The 26,798-nt window shown below is 46.7% G+C and overlaps 1 protein-coding gene across 1 annotated transcript in view; it reads right to left on the bottom strand.

Moving 5' to 3' along the window:
* The window catches only part of BFSP2 (beaded filament structural protein 2), an 85,870-nt gene extending 59,350 nt beyond the window's left edge, over nt 1–26,520 (bottom strand). Inside the window, exon 1 of the mRNA XM_064277303.1 lies at nt 25,755–26,520. Within this exon, the coding sequence (XP_064133373.1) occupies nt 25,755–26,243 (489 nt within the window). The 5' untranslated portion in view covers nt 26,244–26,520. The remainder of the gene's footprint in view (nt 1–25,754) is intronic.
* Nucleotides 26,521–26,798: the final 278 nt, after the last annotated feature.

The following is a 26,798-nucleotide window of genomic DNA, read 5'->3' on the forward strand; positions in this document are numbered from 1 at the left end:
CTGCCTCCCAGGTACCCTGCAAATAGGGAGGGCTTGCTTTGGACAGCAGGTGCCGGTGCCAGACACTAAAGAAGTTTAATCACCATTAAGGCCCCTGGGTGGTGCAGTTTGTGCTTGACTGCTAACTGAAAGGTTGGTGGCTCAAATCTACCCAGTGGCACTGTGGAAGAAAGGCCTAGCAATCTACTTCTGTAAGACTGTAACCCTGTGAGCACAGTTCTGCCCTGACACACACAGGGTCACCATGAGTCAGAACTGACTCAACGGCAATGAGTTTGGTTTTTTTGTTTGGTATGCTAATAAGGTTGTCCTGGTGTGTACATCAGACACTGAAGAGTTTGTTTGTCATGAGGCAGCAGCCCTCAGGGCCTAATTTTCTCTGATGCTCTGACAAAATCTAAGTTTTGAGCACCAGGCACATCAAGGTACAGTCACCAGGGGAGGCTGTGTTTGGGCAACCAGCTGATCTCCTCTGCTTCTGTAACTTTGTTTTTTTTTTTTTCTCTCTCTCTGCTTTCTATATTTGGAGCATCTGCTTTCCAGCCTCCCATCCCCCCTCCCACTGGAATGACCTTTCTAAGATGAAAATTTGAATGCCTCATTCCCGGGAAAAAACTTCCCGAGTCCCCTATGTTTTATGAGCTCTTTAGGCTGGCTCACATATAGGCCCCTGGCAATTTGGCCCTTGCCTGTCGCCTTAGTTTTATCTCTCCCACCTGCTGCTTCCCTTGTCCCCCGCTCCTTCCGCCATGGACTGAACTATTTTTCTGAATAGACTCAAGCCTTTCCAGCCTCTAGGCCTTCACTCATGTCACACCCTAACCATGCCATCCTCTCTCCATTCTTTCCTTTTTTGCCAGGCGAACTCCTACCCATCCTTCAAAACCCTGCCCAGGCCATTCCCTCTGAGGAGCCACCTGAGCCTCCAGGCTGGGACAGACATCCTCTATACTCCCCATAGCCCCTCAAAGCAGTTGCCATGCTGTATTTTATTCTGATCTTTTTCTGCCTTTCTCCACCACTGACCTGTGTGCTCTTTGGGACAAGGACCATCTCTCATTTCTGTCTCCTCAGCACCCAGCTCAGTGCCTGGCACACTGTAGGGGCTCAATAAATATTTGTTAGTTAAGTAGATGGAGCAGGACAGCTGGGTAGAGCAAACTAAAACAAACAATGGCAAACATATACAGCGAAACATAATTAGATGTGTAGAACAAGGTATAAAGTGCCTGAGAAGCAGAACACAAATTTTAGAACCAAACTTTCTTCATAAAATCCAAAATAAAAGCAACCAAACAAAAGAAACCCAAATATTTTGAAAGCACTTCCTATGCAGTATTCCCGTGCTAAGCCCTTCACAGGAATGACTGCGTTCAATCCCCACAATAACCCAATGTGATAGGTCATGCAAAATGGACTTAACAGTAGTTATCCCCATTACACAGATGAGGAAACTGAGGCCTAGAGAGTTTAAGTAATTTGCCCATAGTACTAAGCGGCAGAGCTAGAGCTTAAACCCAGATCTGTTCGACTCTATAGCTCTTTTTGTCTGAAAAACACAAAAGCAAAAACTTTTTATTAAGGGAAAGTTCAATTCATAAAGGTGGCAGGACTAAAACAATGACCCCCCCCCCACATCCGTTACCCTGAGTTAACAATTGTGATCTTATAGCCCCTTTTTATCTTAACTCCTACCCCCACCTCTGAGATTATTATGCAGCCAGTCCCAGACGGCATATCACTTCATCTGTAAATATGCCAGTGGCTCTTGTTCTCTATATTTTGTAGTTCTTGTTCTTTAATTAAAGAAATGATTAAAGTAATACATGCCTTTCATTAAAAATTTAAACAATACTGAAGATCTTATAAGGCCCCTGTGTGGTCCAAACAGTTTGCACTCGACTACCGACCTAAAGATTGGTGGTTCAAACCCAGCCAGAGGCACCAAGGAAGAAAGACGTGGTGACCTGCTTCCACACAGATGAAGGCCATGGAAACCCTGTGGGGCAGTTCTTCTCTGTAACTCACGGGGTTGCCACCAGCTGGAATCGACTTGACGACGGTGGGTTGGGCTTTTTTTGGAAGACGTTTTAAAGAAGTATCTTTCCCTGCCCTCAGGTCCTATCCCCGTGTCCTACTTTCCTGCAGCTTCAGGTCTGCATAGGGACAGGACTTACTCCCGTATTTCTCCACGTCTGCTTGGTCTGTTGAGTTTCCAGCCACAGACACCATGTATTGAGTTCCTGGATGACGGATGAAGACTTAACTCTCTCACCCGCTCCCCGCTTCCCTTACTGGCTAGCTTGGAAACTAAATACTAAAGCTCTATTTCTTGCTGCAGCAGTTACAGCCAGTTTCTTTCTTGCGCGCACTCGCTCCCTTATAATCACAGCTGTTTTATTTTCTAAGGTCAAAAAGGAAGACAAAAAACAGTTTAATTACTAAACTAGTCTACAGATGCCTGTGTGAAATATACATTCTTTCTGCTAAGAATTACGATGTAGGCTCCTCTCGCTGTCAGGAGAGATGGGTAGATAGCCAAATTATTGTTTTATTTTCCAACTAAGCATCCTCCAGCCTGCAGCGTAATGTCAGCTCTCCAGTTACTCTGGTTCACAGTGCTACCTTCTCCAGGACAGGCTGCAAAACCTATGCTCAACCATCTTGCCTTACCACCTATGTCTGAATCGTGATCCTAACACTAATGAGCTCAGTTCCCTCTCTTGTACAATGGGGCAGCTTGAGAGAGTACCAGGCGCTCGTTGCTGTTGGCTGCCATCCATTTGGTCCCCCTGACTCATAGTGACCCCATGCACAACAGGATGGGACTGTCGTGATCCACAGGGTTTTCACTGGCTGATTTTCGGTAGTAGATCACCAAGCCTTTCTTCCTAGTCTGTCTCAGCCTGGAAGCTCCCCTGAAACCTGTTCAGCATCACAGCAACACTCGAGCCTCCTCTGACGGACTGGTGGTGGGTGCTTTCGAGGTGCGTTAGCTGGGGATTGAACGCACGTCTCTTGCATGGAAGGTGAGAATTCTACCACTGAACTACCATTGCCCTCGCTAGGCACATAGTATCTTCTAATTGATGTTTGTTAAATGAACGAATAAGTGATATATGTTTAAGGAGCTGAATATATGAAACAACACCGAGAAACTTATTCACAGGCATTGGTTACAGTCTGACAATACCGACGGAGGTGAGGAGAGGAAGAAGCAGAGCTCTCGTGCGTTGTTGGTGGGAGGATACATCGGTGTAACCACCTTGGAGACAGTCTGGCAATACCATATAAAAGGCAAAGATGGGCACAGACTTTGACACAGCTGTTCTACACCAGGGACTGACCTGGAGCAGAGGTCAGAAACTTTTCTATTAAGGCCCTGACAGTAAGTATTTTAGGCTTTGTGGGCCATTTGGTCTATGTTTCAATGGCACAACTCTATCCCTGTACTGTGAAAGCAGCCATAGAAGATTCGTATATGAATGGGCGTGGTTGTGCTCTAATAAAACTTTATTCATAAAAACAGGTTTCTGGCCAGATTTAGCCCACCTGTAGCTTGCCCACCCCTGACTAAAGAAACTGTCCTATATTTCCATGAGAATGTTTATGCCCCCTTTTGTTTCTGATGGAGTCCCTGGGTGGTGCAAACAGTTAACAGGCCCAGCTATTAACTAAAAGTTTGGAAGTTTGAGCCTACCCAGAGGGGCCTTGGAAGACAGCCCTGGTGATCTACTTCTGAAAGATCAGCCGTTGAAAATCTGCTGGAGCGGAGTTCCACTCTGACCCACCGGGGTTACCACGAGTCTGGACTGACTTGACTGACAACTTTTTTGTTTCTTATTTCTGATAAAGACTGGAAGCCAACGTATGTCCATGAACAGAGAAATTCATGACCTGTGGTATAACACAATGAGCTGCTATATACGTCAACATGGATAAATCTCAAAAACACAATGAGGAGTGAAGAGATCAAGTTGTAGAAGTAAACAGTATGATAAGACTCGATGTGCAGTTTAAAATCATGTGAAAATAATCCTATAAAGCGTTTACATACATACATAGCAAAGTAGAATATTTGTGGGAATGATAAATGCCAAATTTACAGCAAATTTGACCTTTGGGGAGGGAAATTGAATTAGGATGGAGCACCAATGGGCTTCTTTGATTTCATGTTAAAAGTAAAAGGCCTGCAACAGGTAACATTGAGTTGACAATGCTGGGTATTGGGGCACTCTTTTACAGTTTTGAAAATATTTCATAATTAAGGAGAAAAAAATGAGATAAACAAAACTAAGTAGGAAGAAAAGAAGCTAGGACAGTGGCTGGCACATAGTAGGCCCCTAGGGAGAGACTGGCTGGGGCAGGTTAGATGGAGGAGGCAGTCCTGAGAAGGGCAGACAGTGAACGGATGGAGGGAAGGGGAGAGCCTCTGTTGTCAGGGGCTGCCGAATGGCCGGACTCACGGTCACCCCACAGGACAGAACAGAACTGCCCAGGAGGGCATTCCAGGCTGTAATCGTGGCGGGAGCAGATTGCCGGGTCTTTCTCCTGCAGAGCCACTGGGCGTTTGAACCAGCAGCCTTTCAATTAGCGCTTAACTGTGGCGCCACCAGTGAGAGCTTCTAGCACTCCAGAAAGGGTCTCATACAGCACCAGGGAAGGTAGATGGGATGGGAACCGTCCAGGAAGAGGAATCGGTGGGTGGAGGGCGCTGCCGGCAAAGGTGAGGGGTGGAAGTGCAGGAGCAGAGAGCGAAGGGAACTGTGAGTTCTGCCTGGTGACAGGGCCGAAGCAGCGGGCGAGGGGGCCGCGGATGCGTGGGTGGGTCACATGGACTCGGTCACGTTGCTCCGGCTCTCTTATCCCCGGCTTCCCGCTGAGAAGATTTGTTTTCTGGGCACTTGCCAATGTCAGAGGAGTTTGTGTTTCTCAGATACACACTTGGGACTTGTTGAGACCTAAACCAAATAACGATCTCTCCTTCATATTTCAGGTGTGACTGATGGAGCAGATAGTGTCAACGGTCCACCCAGATCCCCTTGGGTTTTTTTTTTTTCCCCCACCATTTTTTTATTTTGAGTATCTCCCCTCCGAGCTTCGGCGTGTTTTCACTTCCAACAGTCAGTACTTGCGGCTTTTCTTTGAAGGAGCCCACTCAGGCTGCTCGAGTCCACTTTTATGTTACTTGGGACTGGCCCTTAAGGAACGACCAACAGGGGTGGGTGTAGGAAAGCCCAGCTCCTCGCTTGTGGTTGGGGCAACGCTGAGGTTCACCTCACTGCTGAGTCCCCCTGTGGGGCAGGCTGAGATGTCCCCTGGATTGTTCCCCGCCCCCCCTTGTCTGGCTTCCTCTGCTCCCTTCCAGGCTTCCCCCAGGAGCACTTCCGCAAATGAGTCCTCACCTTGGGCTCTGCTTCTTGGGGCTCCAATGTAAGACAGGTGTTCTTCTCACCTCTCGCTCCTCTTCCTAGAAATCCACAGGGCGTCAGGGTATCTTGAGCCTTTGTCTGTCTAGAAGGGTGCCAGGCACACGGGCTCTGCCATCAGGCTAAAAAAAAATCCCCCAAAACCAGCTGCTGAGGAGCCAGCTCTGACGACTCATGGCGACCTCACGTGCGTCAGAGTGGAGCCGCGCTCCAGAGGGTTTTCAGGAGCTGATTTTTCGGAATTAGGTCGCCAGGCCTTTCTTTTGAGGTGCCTCTGGGTGGACATGAACCTCCAACCTCTCAGTTAGCAGTGAGAACACATTAAGCATTTGTACCACGCAGGGACTCTGGAATCAGGCTACTCAAGTTAAAAATCTCATCTCTATCACTTTCTAGCTGTCTGACCTTGGAAAAGCTATTTAACTGTGCCTCAGTTTCCTCGTCTATAAAAAAGAGGTCATGAAGTATCTGCGTGCTGTGAGATTAAATGAGTTAAAATATGCAAAACTCTCAGAACAAATTCCGGCACATAGTACATGCTCAATAAATGAAATTTAAGGGGCACTGAAAGGCAATCAAGTAATAGATATATTTTACACCTGAGCCTAGATCTGCACATCTTGACTAATTTAATGAAGGGAACAAGCCATTCTCTGTTGTGTTTACATACAACCTCAGTTTATCACAATGGAAGAGAATGGACAATTCAGTGGATTGTTGACAGGGTAGATGTGGCCAAAATTCAGCTGAAAGGATTATTGAAGATTCCTCATCCTCCTTTGCCTTAGACACCACCACCTCTCCCACTACTGGGGTGGCTGAAGAGCAAGAAGAAATATTGGGGCTCTGTCTGGGAATGCGGTTCTGGTGTGTCAAGGATCAGGGAAGGGCAGGGAAACGCCCACTCAGTCTTTTGTGAACATCAGCAAGAAAGAGGGTATAGGAAGTCAAAGTATTAGACTTGGTTTGTGAAATGGAGGCCTGTCTCTGTTTCTTATCAGACCTTGTATTGCATGTCTCTGAGCCTCAGTTTCCTCATCTGTGAAAAGGGAGTAGTAACACCTGTGCTCCTTACTCCAGAGGGAGGCCGTGAGGATCTAGAGAGAGCCACAGAGAGAAAACCAAAAAAACCCAATCCTCTTGCTGTTGATTTGATTCCGACTCATAGCAACCCTGTAGGACAGAGTAGAACTGCCCCACAGAGTTCCCAAGAAGCATCTGGTGGATTCGAACTGCCGACCTTTTGATTAGCAGCTGTAGCACTTAACCACTACACCACCAGGGTTTGAGAACATGCTGGATATTGTGGGCTGCTATGCACTGGAGTCCTCTCTTAGGTGCCAGTGTGAGGGTGTTAGGAGAACATTGCAATTGCATAGTCTAGATTATCCTTGAAAATCCCTTAGAAAGGTGCCATCTTGGAGACCCACATTCAAGAAGTCCAGCGCAGCTCTCCAGCGTTTGTGTACATTGTTGTTACTTTGGTTGAACTCCAGATGAGGCAGTTGACTTAAATTAGCAGTCATGTTATCTGGAAAATTCCTCCCCTGAAACACCAGCATCATGCTCCGCACTGCATAAGCCTCTCACCATGAGAGGCATGTGGGACCTGAGCCTGACTGAAGAAGAAGCAAGAGTCCCTGGGTGGTGCAAATGATTAACTCAGTTGTTGGCTGCTAACTGAAAGGCTGACAGTTTGAGTTCACCCAGAGGTACCTCAGAGGAAAGGCTTGGCAATCTACTGAAAAATCAGCCATTGAAAGCCCTGTGGAGCATAGCTCCGCTCGGACACATACGGGTTCCCCGTGAGCTGCAGTCCACTAGACAGCAGTTGGTTTTGGAAAGAGGAAGCTAGTTCATGCCTTCCAGCTGATGCTCAGTGTGGAGCTTACCCTCAGGGAGGGAGCAGAGCTGCCAGCGTCGTTCCGTGGTATCTCAGCCCTCCCCACACATGCGCTCACTTAAGGCAAACGCACGTTTGAGACCAGGAAGGGGAGATCGAAGCTGCGGTGCTCTGACACTCGAGAATGAGGTCTTGGCAGAATTCTTAGCAATCTGCTTCCAGGCTAGTGTAACTCAGGGATTTTACTACAGAGTTTTAGCCTGAAAAGGACTCTTAGGGATCATGAAATATGAAGAACCAAGGCAGACAGCAGTTTAGTGATTTGACCCAGACCCCAGAGTCGGTCCTTTGCCTTTTGGAGTCAGGCAGCAAGGACTCATGGGAGGATCGTGGGCTTAACTTGGCGAAACAGGGCTTCAGACCTGTCTTTGTCACTGGTGATTGTGTGTTGCTGTAAAAGCCTCCCTATTTGTAGAATGGGGATAAGGAAACTTTCTCCCCAAGGCAAGCAAGATGATTAAAAGAAATGTACATGTAAGCAGATTTTAGATTATCTGAACAAGATACAGAGCTGAGATGGGGAAGCCACTGCATCCCTCTAGATAGATAGCTGCCATTGAGTCATTTCCAACATATGGGAACCTTATGTATAACAGAACAAAATGTTGCCTGGTCCTGCGTCATCGTTGTAATTGCCAGCATGTTCAAGTTCATCGTTGTGGCTATTGTGCCAGTCCATCTCACTGGGGGCTTCCCACACCCTCAGTGGCCTGCCACTTCACCAAACATGATGCTCTCCTCGGGCAAGTAATCCCTCCTGATGGCATGTCCAAAGCAAGCTAGTCGGGCAATGTCTTGTGATCCCCAAGGTTTTCATTGACTAATTTTTGGATGTCGATCACTAGGCCTTCATTCCTAGTCTGTCTCAGTCTGGTAGCTCCACTGAAACCTGTGCGCCACGGTGGCCCTGCCGGTATTTGAAATGCTGGTGGTATAGCTTCGAGTATCACAGCAACATGCAAGCCACCACAGTATGACAAACTGACTGATGGGTGGTGGGTATCCCTATTAAAGTACCCCAAAAGTGCATCAATCTTGGGCAGCAGATGTGGAACCTATAACAAGAGTGTCAGCCTGGGGTCTTTTAATAGGAGTCCTGCCCAAGAGGGGCAACATGCTGGGGTGAGGGGATGCCAGTAGGAAGAAGCTGTGGGGGACACTCTAGGGCCAGAAGCTGGGGGATTGCAGTGGTCAGCTGAAGCAGGGGCTTGATCTTGCAGCTGGTCCATCAGGGGGTCCTCAGGAGAATCCAGAAAAGTGTCCCCAAGAGAAATAATCTGCTTTAAATGTTAGCCATCTTACTACAGTATCTGCCAAGGAAAAGCTTTCCTGTCGTCCTCTCGTCAACCTCCTTCCTGCTTAGAAGTTGGCTGGGTTAAAAAGAGCAGCAAGAGAGAGAGGAGAAGCCGAGCGCATCCTCTCCCCAGGTGTGGGCTCTGGTCCTACTTGGGGAGGGGAGAAAATGAGGATTGATATGTTGAATAATTGACTAGCATTCTATTTAGGTCCCTGAGCGGTGCAAACAGTTTGCGCTCGACTACTAACCAAAAGGTTGGCAGTTCAAATCCACCCAGTGGCGCTGCAGAAGAAAGAGCTGGTGATCTGCTTTTGTAAGAATAAAACCCATTGCCATTGAGTCGATTCTGACTCACAGCAACCCCTGTAGGACAGAGTAGAACTGCCCTATAGAGTTTCCTGGTGGATTCGAACTGCAGACCTTTTGGTTAGCAGCTGTAGCTCTTAACCCCTACAGCACCAAGGTTTCCTCTGTAAGATTACAGCTACTGAAAACCTTATGGAGCACAGTTACACTATGACACGCTTGGGGTCGCCATGAGTTAAATCGACCACGGCAACGGGGGATGGATAGAGACATTCCACTGACTGAATTGAGGCTATATTCTGTGACTTCGAGTGATTGCGGAATTTTTAGTTACCTAAAAGTGATCAGAAAAATCATGAGACCCTCCAGGTTTTCATCCAGGGGCAGGAGGCGCGTCTACCATTCACTGAGCAGGTTGGAAGGGACCGTGGGAGAGGAAAAACCACAGCTGCGTTTATAACTTCACCTCGTGTGTCTGTCTGGTTTAGCTCACGGCTGACATCCATCACGTGCCCCGCACTGTACTTGGCACAGAGCAGGCGCTCAGCAGGGTCTAACCAATGTGTGGATTTATTTACTCAGCAGCCCTCCCAGACCTTCAGGTCCTGCATTCATGGAACCGTGCCTCTTTTGTATCTGAATTCCCATAGTGCCTGGTGCACAGTAGGCTTGCGTTCAGAGCCTGAGATGAATGAACAGAATAAAGCAGAATTCTGTACCAGGTCCCCACTAGCTACCCTGACAAATGTCACACTGTCGAGGCTGCTGTGAGGAAGGAGGCAAGCCCGATGCATGCCAAGAGCACTAAAGATTCAGTACCTACCTGAGATGCTAATTACACCCCCTGAGCCGGAGGAGTGTAGCCTAATCGCTGACACTGGCAAAGCCCTTTTTCTCTCATGCGATTCTTCTTTAAATTCAGAAGATCCATGAGGTGGTGTAATTACCCCCGCTGTCCCCAGGTGAGGAAGCTGAAGGTGGGAGGGATAACTGATCTGGGCAAAGCATTTGGTGAGCTGAGACTAGAACTCAGGACCCTGACTCCAAATTCAAGTTTTGACCTAAAACCCAGAGCAAATGCAAAATGCAACTGAAAGAGGAAAGCATAAGGAAGTATCTGTCATCACAAATGGAAGCAGAAGAGAACGGGAACAGGCTTGCTGGCTAACATATGCAAAATCTCAGGGCAGAGTGAAATTTTGTGGTTGATTTATAATCCTCAGGAAATTGGGAGCTGTCATGGAAATTCTGACGTAAGTGAAGCAGGGTGGTGGTAACTGTGAGGCTGGCCTGTCAGGATCAGGGTGGCCTCAGCAATGAGGGGATGATTACGTATGGGAATCCAGCTCTTGACAGAGAGGATTTTGCAGCTGGGTAAATTTTTTTTTTTTTTTAACTAGGTATGCAAGACAATGCCCAGGGAAGCCAGCAGGTGGCGCCACTTGCCAAGAGAACCTGGTCAAAGGCTGCAGGCCGGGACTCTGTCATCTCCAAGGGGCTACCTAGCCGCTCTGGTTTGGCCTGGAGTCCACGCTGGGATTTCTGCCACAAAGTGGAATGCACCCCAGACACCAGAGGACCGTTCCTGTATGCCCATGTGCAAATGCTAATTCCTTCCTCTTGGGTCCTACAGAGTTGGCTGGCAGAGGGTGGCAGGAGGTCCAACTGATTTGAGTAGTTGTTTTAATTACTACAAATAATGACACAAATTACTACCACAGTGTTTACCATGGCCCAGCACTGTGCTAAGCGCTACAAGTGAATTATTTGTTTTAATCCTCACAACAACCCGGTGGGTGTAAATGTTATTATCTTCCTTTTTTGAAATTCAAAGAGGCTAAGAGATTTGTCTTGGGTCACAAGGTTGGTGAATGGCAAAGCCAGAGTTTAGATCTAGTTTTTTTGGACTTTGTAGCTTGCAGCATTAACTATTGTCTTCCTCACTCCCTCCCTTCCTTGCACTCCTTCATTTTGAACTTCCTTTGTGCTGGGTGTTGTGGGCATTGTGTTAGGTCTCAGCTTTAGTAATGGTCAGACCATACACCTGTTCTTGAGTGTTCTCAGTGTAGCACGCAGGCCCAGAATTACAATAGTGGGGTGATTTGGGGCCATGATGGCAGTGTGTCAGAGAAGGGGAAAAGAGGTTCGTGTGTATCCGGTACTAGTGAGGCTGAGAGTTGTCCAAGTTGGAAATTCCAGCAGCTTGTTGGTTTAATTTAATCTAGTGATTCGACGCTTGGGTGAGGTGTGATCTTTGAACTTTCTCAGTAAACCCTTCTCTAGCCAATTTCTCCCCTCACCGCCAGTTGGCCAGACCTGGGATACATTCGGGCAGCTGTGGGGAGTTAATAAAACTGCTGCTTTGTCAGTGTTGGGGCAAACGCCACCTGACCCTCAGAATACAGGAGGTGGCCCACATGGCCGGTCCCAGCCCGTCAACCAGCCGGGGCCCTAGAGGACTGGGAGATGGGCTCACTCTTTAGGCTTCATCCACTGCTCAGAGATGACGAGGGAGAGGGACAGGTCTACAGCTCGAGGCTTGGAAGGGCAGAGACGGAAGCTCTGGGGGAAAGGGATTTTCCTCAGCGCACACAACCAGTCAGCAGCCTAAGTGAAGGCAGTGGTCAACTGGGCATGCCTCTTCATGTCCACAGAGGATTGTCAAATGACCACTCTGTGTGACTGGAGTCATGGAAGAGAATATTGGTTTATCCCTGTGTTTTAGCAGGGAGATGTCGGTTTGATCCAATCCTTTCACTTAACAGTTGAGAAAACTGAGGCTCAGAGAGAAGTAACTTGTCCAAGGTCACACAGCATGTGAATGGAGTCACTGGGTGGTACCAGTGGTTAAGGTACTTGGCTGCTAACCAGAAGTTTGGAGGCATGAGTCTACCTGGAGGTGTCTTTGAAGAAGGGCCTGGTGATCTACTTTTGAAAAACCAGTTGTTGAAAACGCTATGGAGCACAGTTCTCCTCTGACACACACTGGCTTGCCATGAGTCATAATCGACTTGATGGCAACTGGTATTTTTACTATGTGAACAATACTTGTTTGGGCTCTTTGTACTACACTGTACTTACTGAACCCCAAGCTGGGGCATTGGGTTTGATATGATTTGGGATCTGATTTCAAGTGCAAAAGAAAGTGAGAGTGAATGAGTTAGGTACAGAAATATTAGAATTTCTGAAACCTTTTAAAATGACATTTAAGGAAATAGGACAAAACATTTTAAATCAGGATTATAATGTGAAAAAAAAAAGCTACCTTTTATTAACTTATTGCTTTGCTGGGCACTCCCATTTGTTCATTTACCTAATATTTACTGTGTGCCTACTATGTGCCAGGCACCATCCTAGGTGCTACAGAAAGAGCAGGGAGCAAAAGAGGCTAAGTTCTGCATCCTGAAGCTTACTTTCTAGTTCACGCACTTTGTTTCCCAGAGTCCTCATAACAATCCTATGAGATAGGAATAATTTCTCCTAATTTATAGATAAGGAAGAGGAGCCCTGGTGGTGCAATGGTTAAGGGCTTGGCTGCTAACCGAAAGGTTGGAAGTTTGAACCCACCCAGGGGAGAAAGACCTGGCCATCTACTCCTGTAAAGATTACAGCCTAGACATTGAGTCTACTCATTCCTCACAATGCAATTAAGAACATCGCTCTTACTTAATATCCTGGAGAAGATCCAAATGGTACCTGGTGGAAAACCAGCACTGTGAGTTTAAAGAGCCTACAATGGCGGCCATTTAGGAGTTCGACTAAATCCAGGTATTGATCATCAATGTGTTATCTTCAATCTCTGAGTAAAAGGAGGGAATGATTTAGGAAACAATATTGGAATCATTATTCCCTGTCCTTGAGCATAGAGAATGTGACCCAGCTGGAGCTGGGTTTACAAGGGCTCACAAAGACTCACAATGACACATCAATTGGGCCCTGAGGTATAAAGACAGCAGCAAGGATAATCTTGGAAAATATCTTTTAGGGAACCTTTCACATAAGTCAGAACATAAAAGACTTTCTACTATCTTTTCCTGTTAGCATTTAATGAATAGAAAATTTGATGGACCAGTGAAGACCCTTCTGACTGTCCCTTACTGAAACCTGTACCAATGATGGTTAAGAAAGGCAATTCAAAATGCAGGATCACCGTTTCTAGCCAATCTGTGAAAAGGTGAAGTCTTCAATGGTTTTGCCCATTTATAACGTTAATATGTTGATGGTTCTGTAACGTTCCTTGGACTCGGGCAGACATGGCCATGGCAACGTGCCTGTCCGTTTTCCCATTCTTGCCTATTCTGTAATATTCTTCGGACTTGGACAGACATGGCTGTGGCAGCATGCCTGTTTGTTTCCCCATTCTCTCTTATTCTGTAATATTTCCTTGGTCTCAGGCAGACATGGCTGGCAGCATGAATGTCCACTTCCCACTTTTGCCTTTTTGAATATATTCGGAATAAAACTTTCTTTTTGCTTTACTAAAAAAAAAAAAAGATTACAGCCTCAGGAATCCGAAGCAGTTCTACTCTGTCACATGGGATTGCCGAGTCAAAAATCGACTTGTCAGCACTTAACAACAATATAAAGACACTGACTCTCAGGGGACTGGTCACCTGACTGAAGCCTTTTGTCTGGTAAGGATAAAGCTGGGTCTAGAGCTAGGTGTTGTCTGAGGTCACTGCTCTGCTCTTATCCATCACTTGATTTTATCTCCGTTTATGGCTTAGGTACAACTGCCTGAGCAGACTCCCGGGAGAGTGGGGAGGGGGGCAGATAGGGAAGTGTGTCCCAGAGACATGTCCCACTTAGCGCTTGTGAGCTACCAAGCGGACCTGCCTCCTAAAGTCACAGCCAGCTTAAGGCACGCACACCTCAGCCCCATGGCCTTAAGCATCCTGCAGAGTCATATATAAGCCCCCTAACTCACCAGCTCTGTCTCCACATCCCCCCAGGCCTCCCACACCTGTGGATGAAGAGAGTGAGGGAGTTTGGAAGTGACGAAGTAAAACCACAGCCCTAACAGTTGGCAGCAGACAGCTAGGCCATGGTATTCTCCACTGAACATAAACTTTCACGGAATATCAAGGATGATCAGCCAAGGTCACACTACGATCATGATAAGGCCACCCGTAATCAGGTCTGGACATACAGGCAAGGACACTGTGTAGCCACACAAACCAAGCGTCCTCTCTGCAGCTAACAGGAGAGAGGAGTGGCTACTGCTTCTTTACCTTCAACTATGTCTGCCCCATCCCCCACCTCCTGGAGGAGATGAGTAGGGTGCCGAGCCATCAAATGACCCCGCTTCCTGAGAGCACCAAATGCAGAACAAGCCCGTGATTCCTTCAGCCTTTGCCAAAATCACCCAGCACAAACCCAAATCTCTTAACAAGCCCCTCCTAACTTCCTCTTCCTGAGATGCCCTGGATCCTCCTAGGGTGTTCCTTCCTTGCTGCAGCAAGCGAAGAAACCTGTGTCCACCTTCAGGTTGTTCTTGGGTCTTTGGCTGTGGGCTTCCAGACCAGGGCCCACAGGACTTTGGCATTTGGGGCCTCTTGCACTGGGCATGGCCTCTCGCCTCCTACTACTACCCAACTCTTTCAGCTCTTCAAGTAATCTATGATCGAAGTGGCAGTGGGGAGGCGCCCACCCCTATAGGGGACAGGGACCCCAGCCCAGACGTCTCGGAAAACCACTGATGTGGCCTGGGTTGTAGGCAGAGGCCTCCCCGACCCAGGCGGATGCCCCCCCCCGCCTGGAGCCACGCACCACAGGGAGGCCTTGATCTCGGCTCAGATAAAGACATTCTGCCTCCAGGGCTGACTGCTCAGCACATTTTTTTAAGGATTAAAATCACTGAAAAAGAAAAATAGAAATCCCAGGGGGCTGTGCCATTCCCTGGCAGCATAGCTATTAAACTTTCAAGCCTCAGGTCTTGGCTGTCTGACTAGGAGCCCCAACCGCCCCAGCCTCCTGCGTCCCTGTCACAGCAGCTAGTCCCAGGAGTGCAGTGCTCCCGTGGGGATCAATCACCACTTCTGACGGGTTCTTCCAAGTTAAAAGGGGCAAAGAAGGGACGGAAAAGGAGGCTGTATCCCCCAGTTAAACTCCTCATGGAGAGGGCCGGTGCTGACTGGCTCCATCAAGACTGACGCTAGTCTTAAAGATAAGTATGTTGTTGCTGTCGGGTGCCATCCAGTATATTCTGGCTTATAATGACCCCTTGTGACAGATTAAAACTGCCCCATAGAGGTTCCTAGGCTGTAATCTTTATGGAAGCAGATTGCCAGGTCTTTCTTCCTTAGAGCTGCTGAGGGGTTCAGACTGTTAACCCTTAAGTTAGCAGGGAGCACTTAACAGTTGTGGCACCAGGGCTCCTTATAAATGACTATAACAGGAGGCTTTTAGCAATGTTTTGGGGGGTAGAAACAACATTGAATTTCTCTTGACTGGGATATTAATTCAATGAGGAGCATAATTCTCTGGGTCTCGCTTTCTTTATAAAATTGGCAGAAGTAACCCCATCTTCCTTCGGGTGAGAGGATCAAATTAGACAGCGAATAAAAGTTCCTGTTAACATTTGCAAGTGCCACACAACTAGGGGGGCCATGTCTGTGGCCTGCTGTTCCCAGCGAAGGTGTGGATGATTTTATCTTCACGGGTCCTCTCAAAGTCCGCGTTGGAGGCGAACCTGTAGAACCTCTGGAGTACTGGTGCTCATTCCAGGGGGGTGGCTGGGATCTGGGCAAACTAAGCCCAGGGATTCAGGGACCTGCCCAAGGCTGCCCCCTGGAGGTGGTTCCTGGCAGCAGAGTCCCCAAAATACCACCATGAGCAATTCACGTCCCAAATGGCACTCCTTTAGGAGAGGGAAGGAGCCCACTTTCAATGAACACCTGAGATGCCCCAGGGGCTTTACCTCCTCCTCTTGGTTATTTTTCACAGCAACACTGTGAGAGAGACGTTTCCATCTTCGTTATGCAGATCAACAGACTGAGACATGCCCAAGGTTCCTGGACAACCAAGTGACAATACATTCAGCTACCAGATAACCTTCCTCCTAAGAGCTGGCCGGAGTCCCTGGGTGTGGCAGTTAACAAGTGCTAGGCTACTAAGCAAAAGGGTGGAGGTTAGAGCCCACCCAGAGTTGACTTGGAAAAAAGGCCAGGTGGTTTACTTCTAAAAAATCAGCCACTGAAAACCCTATGGAGCACAGTTCTACTCTGACACACAGTGGGTTGCCATGAGTTAGAATGGACTCCAACTGGTTTAAGAGTTGGCCTGGAGTAGGCCTGAGGGCTGGGTTCTCACCTGGTGTGGTGGGAATGAATATGTGGTGACAGTTATAGCTGGGAGGATGCCCAGAAGTGCTCTGGGCAGCAGGGGTGAAGAGGAGGGGCTGAGGCAGGCTGAGGGAGCAGGAACAGGGACCGATGAGGTGTTGGGGGTGGGCTGGACAGGCACAGGCAGTTAGAATTCAGCCAAGGAACTTTGCCTCCTGTATAACTTTGCCCAGAGCCTGCTGGAAGGAGCCTTTCTACCTTTAGTTTCTTTCTTTCTCCACACCGTAATGTTTCCCGCTAAGACTTATTTAGGTGCTTACTCACTGGCCCCTGAAATAGATAATAAATAAAAATTACAAGTTGTTTTCCAATAGCAGGTCAGTTTTGTAATGGAGTTTTCCACTCCCTGTCACTGCATTTCATTACCTACTGATAATAGCTGAAATAATTTCTCATTTCTGCTGAATAATGCATTTGTGACAGTCAGCTCTACTAGCTCATTTACAACCGGATAAATGAGGCTTTATGTGCTTTTCCCCAGCCAGACAACGATAAACTAGGTTTTATTTTCCTAAACTGAGTCCTCAACTCCAGTGGATCAGCATAAACCCTCTGGGGAAATGCCAGGGACCCTGTGTAACATTCTGCTTGGTTCAGCCATTCTTCCAGTAATTCCCCGTAAAGAGCCACCACGTATGTCCCGGGCACTTGTGCCAGATGCTGGATTCAGTTTTAATTTTGCTCTTCTGGGAAGGAGAGCCCATGGAAAGGTCTTTCCTATTCCTGTTATTGTTGTTGGGTGCCATTGAGTCAATTCTGACTCATAGAGAAGCTATATGACAGAGTAGAACTGCCCCGTAGGGTTTTCTAGACTGTAATCTTTATCGGAGTAGATCCCCAGGTCTTTTCTCCCAGGGAGCTGATGAGGGGTTCAAACCGCTGATCTTTCAGTTAGCAGCTGAGTGCTTAACAATCGCACCATCAGGGCTTCTCTATTTCTCTTACTCATGGAATTTTAAGTTTGTTGGATTTTTATATGAGAGGGGGTTATTGAGATGGCCTCCTCCTCTCCCACTGGGATGTATCAGTAGAAAGTTTCTCTTGCTCCTGTGAGACTCACCGGTCCCTCATGTGACTGGGACCCAGCACACTCACCCTCCTGTAATAAACCACTGGCAATAGTTCTATTTATTGCTTCATGTTTTTCTTGAGGTAAAACATTCTAACAGTAAAAAAGAATATATAGCCAAAAGTAAGGCTCATCCTACCCGTCTGCAGCCAACCGGTTCCCCTCTCCTCTATGTATGCTTCCAGAGAGAGTCTGCTCTCCCACTTGTTCTTTTTTTAATTGTGGTAAAATATACACTGTATAGCATGAAGTTTGCCATTTTAACCATTTTCAAGTGTACAACTCGTTGACATTAACTATGCTCACAATGTTGTGGGACCACCACCACTAATTGCCTCTAAAACTTTTTCAACATCCCAAACAGAAACTCTGTACCCTAAACTCCCCATTCCCTTCTCCCCCTCAGTTATTGGTAATTGCTAACCTACTTGCCTTTTTTTTTTTTTTTTTTAAGAGAATAGAAATAGTAGGAGGGCACAGACAGTGATTTACAGCTTGCCCTTTTACATGTTAGCGCTTGTTCCACATCAATATATAATGAGCTTCCTTGTTCTTTTCTTACAGCCGTAAAGGATTCTGAGGCAAGTTACTTTCAGGTTGTTTCCTGTCTTTTACGTCTGATCTGAGATTTAAAAGAAGCTCTCTCACAACAGAGGAAGAAGGAGAGTCAGGAATAGGAGGAGGAAATGGAATGTGTGGCTAATTGCCTACATGAACAATTGCCTCCTTTGCCACGAGATCAGAATAGCTGGATGGTGCTCAGCTACTGTTACTGAACGTTTTTGATCAAAGATTTTATAGAAGAATTCTGATCAAGAGGGAGAAAATGCAGAGTAGAATTTCAAATTCTCATGGCCTCTAGACTTTCTGGAGCCACGAAGGCTGGATGAACACCCAAAACTATTGCCCTGAGATAATATTTAAACCATATATATATATATATATATAAAATCCCCTGAAGTCTCCTGAAAACCAAATAATATTTTAGTTTAACTAGTAAGGAATAAACCCTAGTGGCATAGTGGTTAAGAATTCAGCTGCTAACTAACAGGTTGGCAGTTCGAATCTGTGGGGCAGTTCTACTCTGTCCTATAGGGTTGCCATGAGTCAGAATCGACTCAGTGGCAACAGGTTTGGTTTTTGATTTTGTAAAGAATGTGTGCCTTGAGCATTGTGCTCTTTTAAGAACTATCTATATGGAACCAAATCAACAACGACAACTTGAAAGATTAGATAGGAAACTTAGGGGGCAGTGAGGTTGTGTTAATGGGGGAGGAACAACTCAGAAAAGAAGGGTGAGAATGGTTGCCCAAGCTGAAGAGTGTAATCAGTGTCACTGATTTGTACATGTAGCACCTGTTGAATTGGTGTGTGCTCTGCTGTGTACATTGTCAACATCAACAAAAAATAAATTATGAAAAAGAAGCAGCAGCTCTCTCTTCAGGGTCCTGATGTGAAACCTTAGGCCTCTGTTTCCACATTCAGCCCTCGTGGCCCAACTACTGGCTGAACACCTACTATGTGCCATGGTATATCCTCTCTGAACCAGACTCTCAAAACAGAGGTGAAGGAGACAGGGTGGTAATCCTGAAGAGCTTGGGCTTGGTGAGGAAGCCTGCCCCATATACAGATGGCCATGCCTATTCCTGACTCAGAAACTTTGTCCATGCTGGGCCCCTTGAAAACCCATCTTCTGCCATGTTCTTTGAGCCCCACATTCGGCCTCACTGAGGACCAGTCAATACCCTGCTCCTTCTCTAAACTTCCACAGCATGTGTGGGTTGAATAACTCATGAATACATGAGCATAAACCACCTCAACATAAAACAAAATTCCTCACAACTGAATCAATAAGTGACATCATGATAAACAGAGAAAAGATAGAAGTTGTCAAAGATTTCATTTTACTTGGACCCACAATCAACACCCATGGAAGCAGCAGTCAAGAAATCAAGATTTGCACTGGGCAGATGTGCTGTGAAAGACCTCTTTCAAGTGTTAAAAAGCAAAGATGTCACTTTGAGGACTGAAGTGCACCTGACCCAAGCCATGGTATTTTTAGTCACCTCATATGCATGTGAAAGCTGGACAATGAATAAGGAAGACAGAAAAAGAATTGATGCCTTTGAATTATGGGGTTGGTGAAGAATATTGAATATACCACGGACGGCCAGAAGAACAAACAACTCTCTCTTGGAAGAGGTCCAGCCAGAGTGCTCCTTGGAAGTGAGGATGGCGAGACTTTGTCTCTTGTAGTTTGGACTTACCAGGAGGGGCCCTTCCCTGGAGAAGGACATCACACTTGGTAAAGTGCAGGGTCAGTGAAAGAGAGGAAGACCCTTGATGAGGTGGATCGACACAGTGGCTGCAACAATGGGCTCGAATATAGCAATGATTGTGAAGATGGCACAGGACCGGGCGGCGTTTCATTCTGTTGTACATAAAGTTGCTATGAGTTGGAACTAAATCTATGGCACCTGACAACAACAGCAAACCAAAAAGAAAACCCAAACCCATTGAATCGATTCTGACTCATGGCAACCCTATGTGTATCAGAGTAGTACTGTGCCCCATAGAGTTTTTGGGTGGATTCAGTTAGTTGAGTGCAAACCCTTTACACCACCCAGGGACCTTGTCTTACGTTACTACCCATTTATACATGTATCTTCAAGTTTATTCAATTCAAAAAACAGGAATTAGATATTAACTATGTATCAGGCAATTTACATACATCGTTTCATTTACTACCATGGGCCAACACTATGAGGTAGGTATTATATCTTCCTTTTTATTATGAAAATTTCAAACATTTATAAAAGAAGAGAGAATGGTATAAAAGCCCCCTCCCCCACATATACATTCTTTACCTTCAATTATTATAAATTATGGCTAATTTTGCTTCAGGGGGCTCAGACAGTGCGATGGTTAAATACTTGGCTGCTAACCAAAAGGTTGGTGGTTTGAACCCACCCAGAGGCTCTGAGAGAGAAAGACCTGGTGACCTGCTTCTGTAAAGATTATAGCCTAGAAAACCCTATGGAGCAGCTCTACTCTGTGCATGGGGTCGCTATGAGTCGGAATTGACTCCACGGCATCCAATAACAACAGCAACAATTTTGCTTCACCTACATCCCCGCACGATTCCACTCCAACCCAGATTATTTTAAACAAATTCCAGATACATGATTTCTTCTTCAAATATTTCAGTATGTACTGCTAAAAATAAGGGTGCTTTTAAAAACCATGACTTTGCTATCATTACCCACACCTAAAAATTAAAAATAATGGCTCAATATTGCCGAATATCCTCAGTGTTCATCTTACCTTAATTGTTTAATATTTTCTAACAGCTTGCTTGAATAATGATCCAGATAAAGCCCAAACATTTCAATTGGTTGATAAAGCTATTTGGTTGCTTTCAATTTGTAGGTTTCTCTCTTCATCTCTCTTTTTTTCATTGCAATTTATTTGCTGAAAAAAATTGTGTCTTTTTTTCCATAATCTTGATGTCACTGATTTCCTTCCCATGGTGTCAATTACTGTGTTCATCTGACCATTGTATTTCCCGTAAGTTAGCTGTGTTATCTAGAGGCTTAATCACATTCGGTTTCTATCATTAGTGTTGTTGGCAAGACGGCTTCATGGGGGGTGGCGTATACTCCACCAGGAGGGGTGTGCTAGCAGCCATTTGGTGATCATTGCCTGGATCCATTACTTTATTATGGTTGCATCATTTTTTTGTTTGTTGGCTCAAATGCATCTATGAAAAGACACTCTCGCTCTCCAACAATTTCTTTTTTAAACCTGATGTAACGGAACAGACTCGACGGCATCGAGTTTGGTGGCTTTTTTTGTAATGTAATGTCTGGTAGAGCTGCTTCTCCCCCACCTTTATTTTTCAGTTTTTTCTTTTCTGGCAATTCTTGCCTTTTAGTTTTTACAAATGAAATTTACAGCTATCAACCTCGTTCTAGAAAAAAAGAAAACTCTATAGTATTTTAAAAATTAGGATTGCGTTAAGTGTATAAACTAGCTGAGGGAGAACTGGCATCTTTATGCTACTGTCTTTCTAAGAAGACGTCGTTTCTTTCCGTTGTTCAAGGCTACTTTTGTGTGTTTCAGGAGGGTTTTATTGTTTGTCTCACCAAGAATTTGGACATTTCTTGTTAAGTTTATTTATAGGCATTTTATTTTTTGCTACCGTAAATCAAAATTTCTTGTCAATCACATCTTTTGTTTGTATATATGAAGGCCATCGATTTTTGATATTACTTTGTTGTTAGGGCCTGTGGAATCAGTCCCTGTATAACAGAACATAACGCTGGCCAGTGCTGCTCCGTCCTGACCATCGGTGCTGTGCTTGGGCCTGTTGTTGCAGTCACTGTGTCACTCCACCTCATTGAGGGTCTTCCTCTTTTTCACCAACCCTCTACTTTACTAAGCATGATGTCCTTCTCTAGGGACTGGTGCCTCCTGATAACATGTCCAAAGAAAGAGAGACAAGTCTCACCATCCTCACTTTTAAGGAGCATTCTGGTGGCACAGTGGATAAAGTGCTCAGCTACTAACCAGAATGTTGGAGGTTCGAACCCACCAGCTGCTCTGTGGGAGAAAGACGTGGCAATGTGCTTCCATAAAGGTTTACAGCCTTGGAAACCCCATGGGGCAGCTCTACTCTGTGCTCTCGGGTCACTAGGAGTCAAAATCGACTTGATGGCAGTGGGTTTGGTTTTGGGGATTACTTCATAGCCTGCTCTTTCATGAAATTATTTTACTCTTTGTTGTAAGATGTTTATCTTGATCTTTTCCTGAAATATAACCATACCATCCACAAATACACATACCTTTCCCTCTTCCTTTCCAATTCTTATGCCTCCAATTGCTTTGTCCCATCTAATCGCAGAACTACTAGCTCTTACCAATGTTACAGAGTAATAGAGGCATTCTTTTCTTGTTTCCTCCTTCTGCAGGAAGGCCTCTAATGCTTCCCCCTTAATGCTGTTTTATCATGTCACGTAAGTATCCCGGTATCCTCATTATGCAGACGAGAAACTGAGATAGAGATCAATGAAGAACTTAGATCAAGGTCATTAGCTCAAGATATCAATAAAGTACTTAGCTCAAGTTAGTGGTGGGAGGGTGGTGTTGGGGGAGGGATGCAGAGTTTGAGCTCAGGGCTATCTGGCTTCAGAATCCTCAATCCTTGAAACACATCTCCCTATTTTTCACTACATCGATGCCCCTGACCCTCCATTCCTCAACACGGACCTCACATTTTGAGATCTTGGAGCCCCCAGGTGCAAATGGTTGATGCACTCGTCTGCTAACCAATAGGTTGGGGTTCAAGTCTACCCAGAGGTGCCTCAGAGGAAAGGCTTGGCAATCTACTAGTGAAAAATTAACCATTGAAAACACTGTGGTGCACATTTCTACTCCAACACACATGGGGTTGCCATGAGTCTGAGTCAATGCAATGGCAACTGGTTTCAACCGGCTCTCAGAGATTTTAAGAGTGGCTGAGTGTGATGTACGGGAAGGGCACAGAAAGAGGCCCCAAGGGATGACTCAGTCTCTCCTTATTTTCTTCAGCAATTCTGCTCCATCCCAGACGCGGTCTACTTAGCAAAACAAGAAAAAAAAAAAAAAAGGAAATCAGAAGCCACCTTTCTTAGCAAGCAGTTTAGTGAAGGACCCTGGGTGGCACAAACGCTTTGCTCTTGGCTCCTAACGGAAAGGTTGGTGGAGCCAGCTGTGCTACAGAAGAAAGGGCTGATGACCTCCTGTGGCAAGAGCACAGCCGAGAAAACTTGCAGTTCTCCTCTGACGCACATGGAGCTGCCCTGAGTCAGAATCAGCCAGGAGGCAATGGGTTTTTTTTTTTTTTTTTTTAATATTACTTGACCAACCTCCTTGGTTGCGATCTCATGCCCCTGCCCCCTCCCCTGGCCTGTCAAAATATTTCTTGAAGTCTTACATATCACTTTCCCCAATTGAAACTCTCCTAAATATATTTTTCTCCTGGTAGTTATATTTTAATGATACTGCAGTGTCCCTTATAGCTTGGCTAACAGAGTGACCTGCTCTGACCAGACAGGCTGGGTGGCTTTGTCTTGGGTCAATGTATTATTTAATTCAGGGAGTACACACGCTAAAAATAGCTCAAGTCCCTCTCCCCTTTCAGGGACACCAGGTCTTGAATCATGAACAATGATCCTGTTGCCTTTCTTTTTTCACTCAGCAGAGGAACTGTTCTTGTTTCTTCTTTTTTAAAAGAAAAAAAAAAAAAAGCTCCTAGGGCCACAGGTTCTGTGGGGAGAGAAACTTGGCCCTGACTTAGACTACCTAAGTTTCCAGCATCTTCTCCAGATAGGCAGACCCCCAGAGCAGGGGCTGTCTCTCTGCAAGGGGCAGAAACAGGGACTGTGAGCAGCAGGAAAAATATTCAGATCAGGCCCGTTTTAAATTCTAATCTTCTTAACTTTTTATAATATTCACTTCCCCTTCTCCTCCAGCTGCCAGCCTTTGCCACTGGAGGTATAAGCTGACGTTTTCTCCAGGGGAGACCCCTAATTTCCGTGGCTCCATAACAGAGTGGTGACAATTTAAAGGCCCACACTTCCTCCCTTCTTCCCCAGCCAGCGTCCCCCTAACCCTGGCCTCAGCTCCTTCCTGCTCCTTTCTCCGTCCCCTCTCCTTTTATCTGCAGCTCTGAGGCAGACAGGGTGGCTGCCAAATTCCAAGCCTGTGTTTGGCCTATTTGACGATGAAAAGGGCCTGATATTCCCGCCAGAGGTGATTATCAACATCCTTTACGTGGCAAGAAGAGTCTGGAGCCCCTGGCAAGGCCGAGAGGGAAACACTCCTTGAGAAGTGTGCAGGGGCCGGGGGTCCCCCTCAGACTCTTTGCCCAGTGCCTGGGGGTTTTCAGTCTGCTTCCGTGTTTAGCAAGAGAAGTGGCTGGGAGGGTGGGACACAGCCTGGGAGCCAGAAGAGAGAGGCTGGGAAATGGAAAGGAACTTCATAATACAGTAACTCTGTAACAAGGATGGTCCATGTAATGTGTGGGTCCCGCTGTGAAATGAAAACATGGGACCTCTTGCTCAAAAAGTGGTAAAAAAGTGCCATTAAAAGTTGTTGTTGGCTGCCAATGAGCCAACTCTGACTCATGGTGACCTTACGGAAAACAGAACCAAACATTGCCTGGTCCTGCGACATTCTCACAATCTCCACTATGTTCGAGCCCATTGTTATGGGTGCTGTGCCAATACATCTCACTGAGGGTCTCCCACACCCTCAGTGGCCCTGTACTTCACCAAACATGACATCCTCCTCCAGTGACTGAGCCCTCCGGATGTCCACAGAAAGCGAGTTGGGCAACGTACTGTTGTGATCCATCAGGTTTGCCTCGCTAACTTTCGGAAGTAAATCACCAGGCTTTCTTCCTAGTCCCTTTTAGTCTGGAAGCCTCACTGAAACCTGTCCACTGTGGGTGACCCTGCTGGTATTTGAAATAGCAGTGGCACAGCTTCCAGCATCATAGCAGCATGCAAGCCACCGCGGTACAACAAACTGACAGACAGGTGGTGGCCCGTCAAAGGTACTAAGATAGAAAGCTTTTTTTTTTTTTTTATTACATATTGAAAATGATAACATCTTGGATAAAAAAAAATATATGTTGGGTTAAATAACATATAATGTTAAATTAATTTCACCTGTTTCTTTTTCCCTTTTTTTTTTTTTTTTACTGTGGCGGTTAATAGAAACCTGGAAATTACCTCCGTGGCTCATGTTACATTTCTTTTGGACAGTTTTGTTATGGGTGGATAGAGGAACACGCTTCCATTTTCTCATCGTTTTTAGTACCACATCCATTCAGTGGTATTGAATTTGATGATGGCTGGAATCCACTCGATGGCACGTAACAACAATAAAGGCTGACACAGGCGGCCCAGGGTAATGGGACAAGTGCAAGCTTTGAAGATGGAAAATTTCAGGTTCAAATGTCAGGTTCAACTCCCAATTAGCTGTGTGATCGTGGGCACGTTTCTTAACTTCTGTGATTTTGGTTTTCTCATCTGAAAGATGAAATCCATGATGGAGCCACTGCCTACACGGTGAACATTATAGGAGAGAGCGTGCATACAGGAACGAGTGTGGGCCTGGCCCCTAGTGAACCTCGGTAAATAGTAGCCACTGTCACTGTTGTTGTTATTATTATCATTAGTAGTATTTGTTAGCACGGGAGGGTAAAGGTCTGCGGTCAGTTTCTGGGCCTTGGATCACTCACTCCCCTGTCCCCTACCCCAGCCCTTGGGCTCTCTGACAATGACCCCAGAGATGGTACAACAGGCAGCCTTCATTGTTCCCTCCAGGCCCTCTGCAGAGGTGGCCCGGCCCAGGCACTCACCTGCTGGCAGCTGCTGGTCCAGGAGGCCCTGAGGGCACCCCAGCTTCCCGAGCCTGCAGCCTTGCTCTCCAGGTGCGTCCGCAGTTGCCTTTCCAGCTCCCGGATGACCTGCTCCAGGGCACGTACCTTGGCCGTGTATTCCACCAAGCAGCCCCCCAAGTCCTCAGCAGCATCATGGTCCCCCTCCAGGCCAGGAGCAGGCACAGAGGGCAGGCCTGAGCTCCGAAGGCCCTGTAGGAAGACACTGCTGATGCCCAGGGCTCGGCAGGTCACGTGGGCACCCTGGCCACCTATGTACCCGGTGGGTGTTGTGCCTATATAGATCAGAGGTGATTGGACCAGGCTACCCCCAACATTGGCCCTGGAGCCCAGGGCGCTCTCCAGGGGAGATGATGACTGAGTCCCCCTGAAGGACGCCCTGCGCCTGTGGAGGGACATGCTGAAGCTGGCACCGGTGGGTGCGTCCACCACCACTCGCCTCTCGCTCATCACCCCTTCTGTCTCTGTGGGTTTACACAGTCCAGTGGCTTTTGGAGTCCAGTCCCAGTGGCCTGGTCACAGACCTCTCTGGAAGCTCCCCCGCCCCCAGGCTGCTTTGTTTGCTACTTCCATGAGTTTCCATAATTCGCTGAGACAGGCCCTGCCCAGGGCTGCTGCAGACAGGCACTCAGGCATTCTCTGCAGGACCACGTGCCCAACCTCCTAGCTTGTTTAGCTGGTGTGGGGGCGGGGAGGCTATAACAGTGCAGGCTGTGAGGGTGGTTCATCGGGGGGTTCATGTAATTGGGCCACATGTGTTGACAGGCTTTCACTATCTAAGAGAGGGCAAGGCAGGTCTCAAGCAGCCCCATTTCACAGATAAATAAACTGAGGTACAAGAGACCTCAGCTCATTAGCGAGCGGTTTAGCCAAAGCTTCATCCAGGTGTTCCAGGCCTCATTTCAGTGCCTGTTTGTGCTGCTGGTCTGAATGTGCACATGTGTCAACAGGTAATAGAGGATGAAAGTGGATGAAGGCCAGCATGGGGGGAGGCAGTCCTGGGGG

Source organism: Loxodonta africana, chromosome 26 (genome assembly GCF_030014295.1).
Source record: "Loxodonta africana isolate mLoxAfr1 chromosome 26, mLoxAfr1.hap2, whole genome shotgun sequence".
Classification (NCBI taxonomy): Eukaryota; Metazoa; Chordata; class Mammalia; order Proboscidea; family Elephantidae; genus Loxodonta; species Loxodonta africana.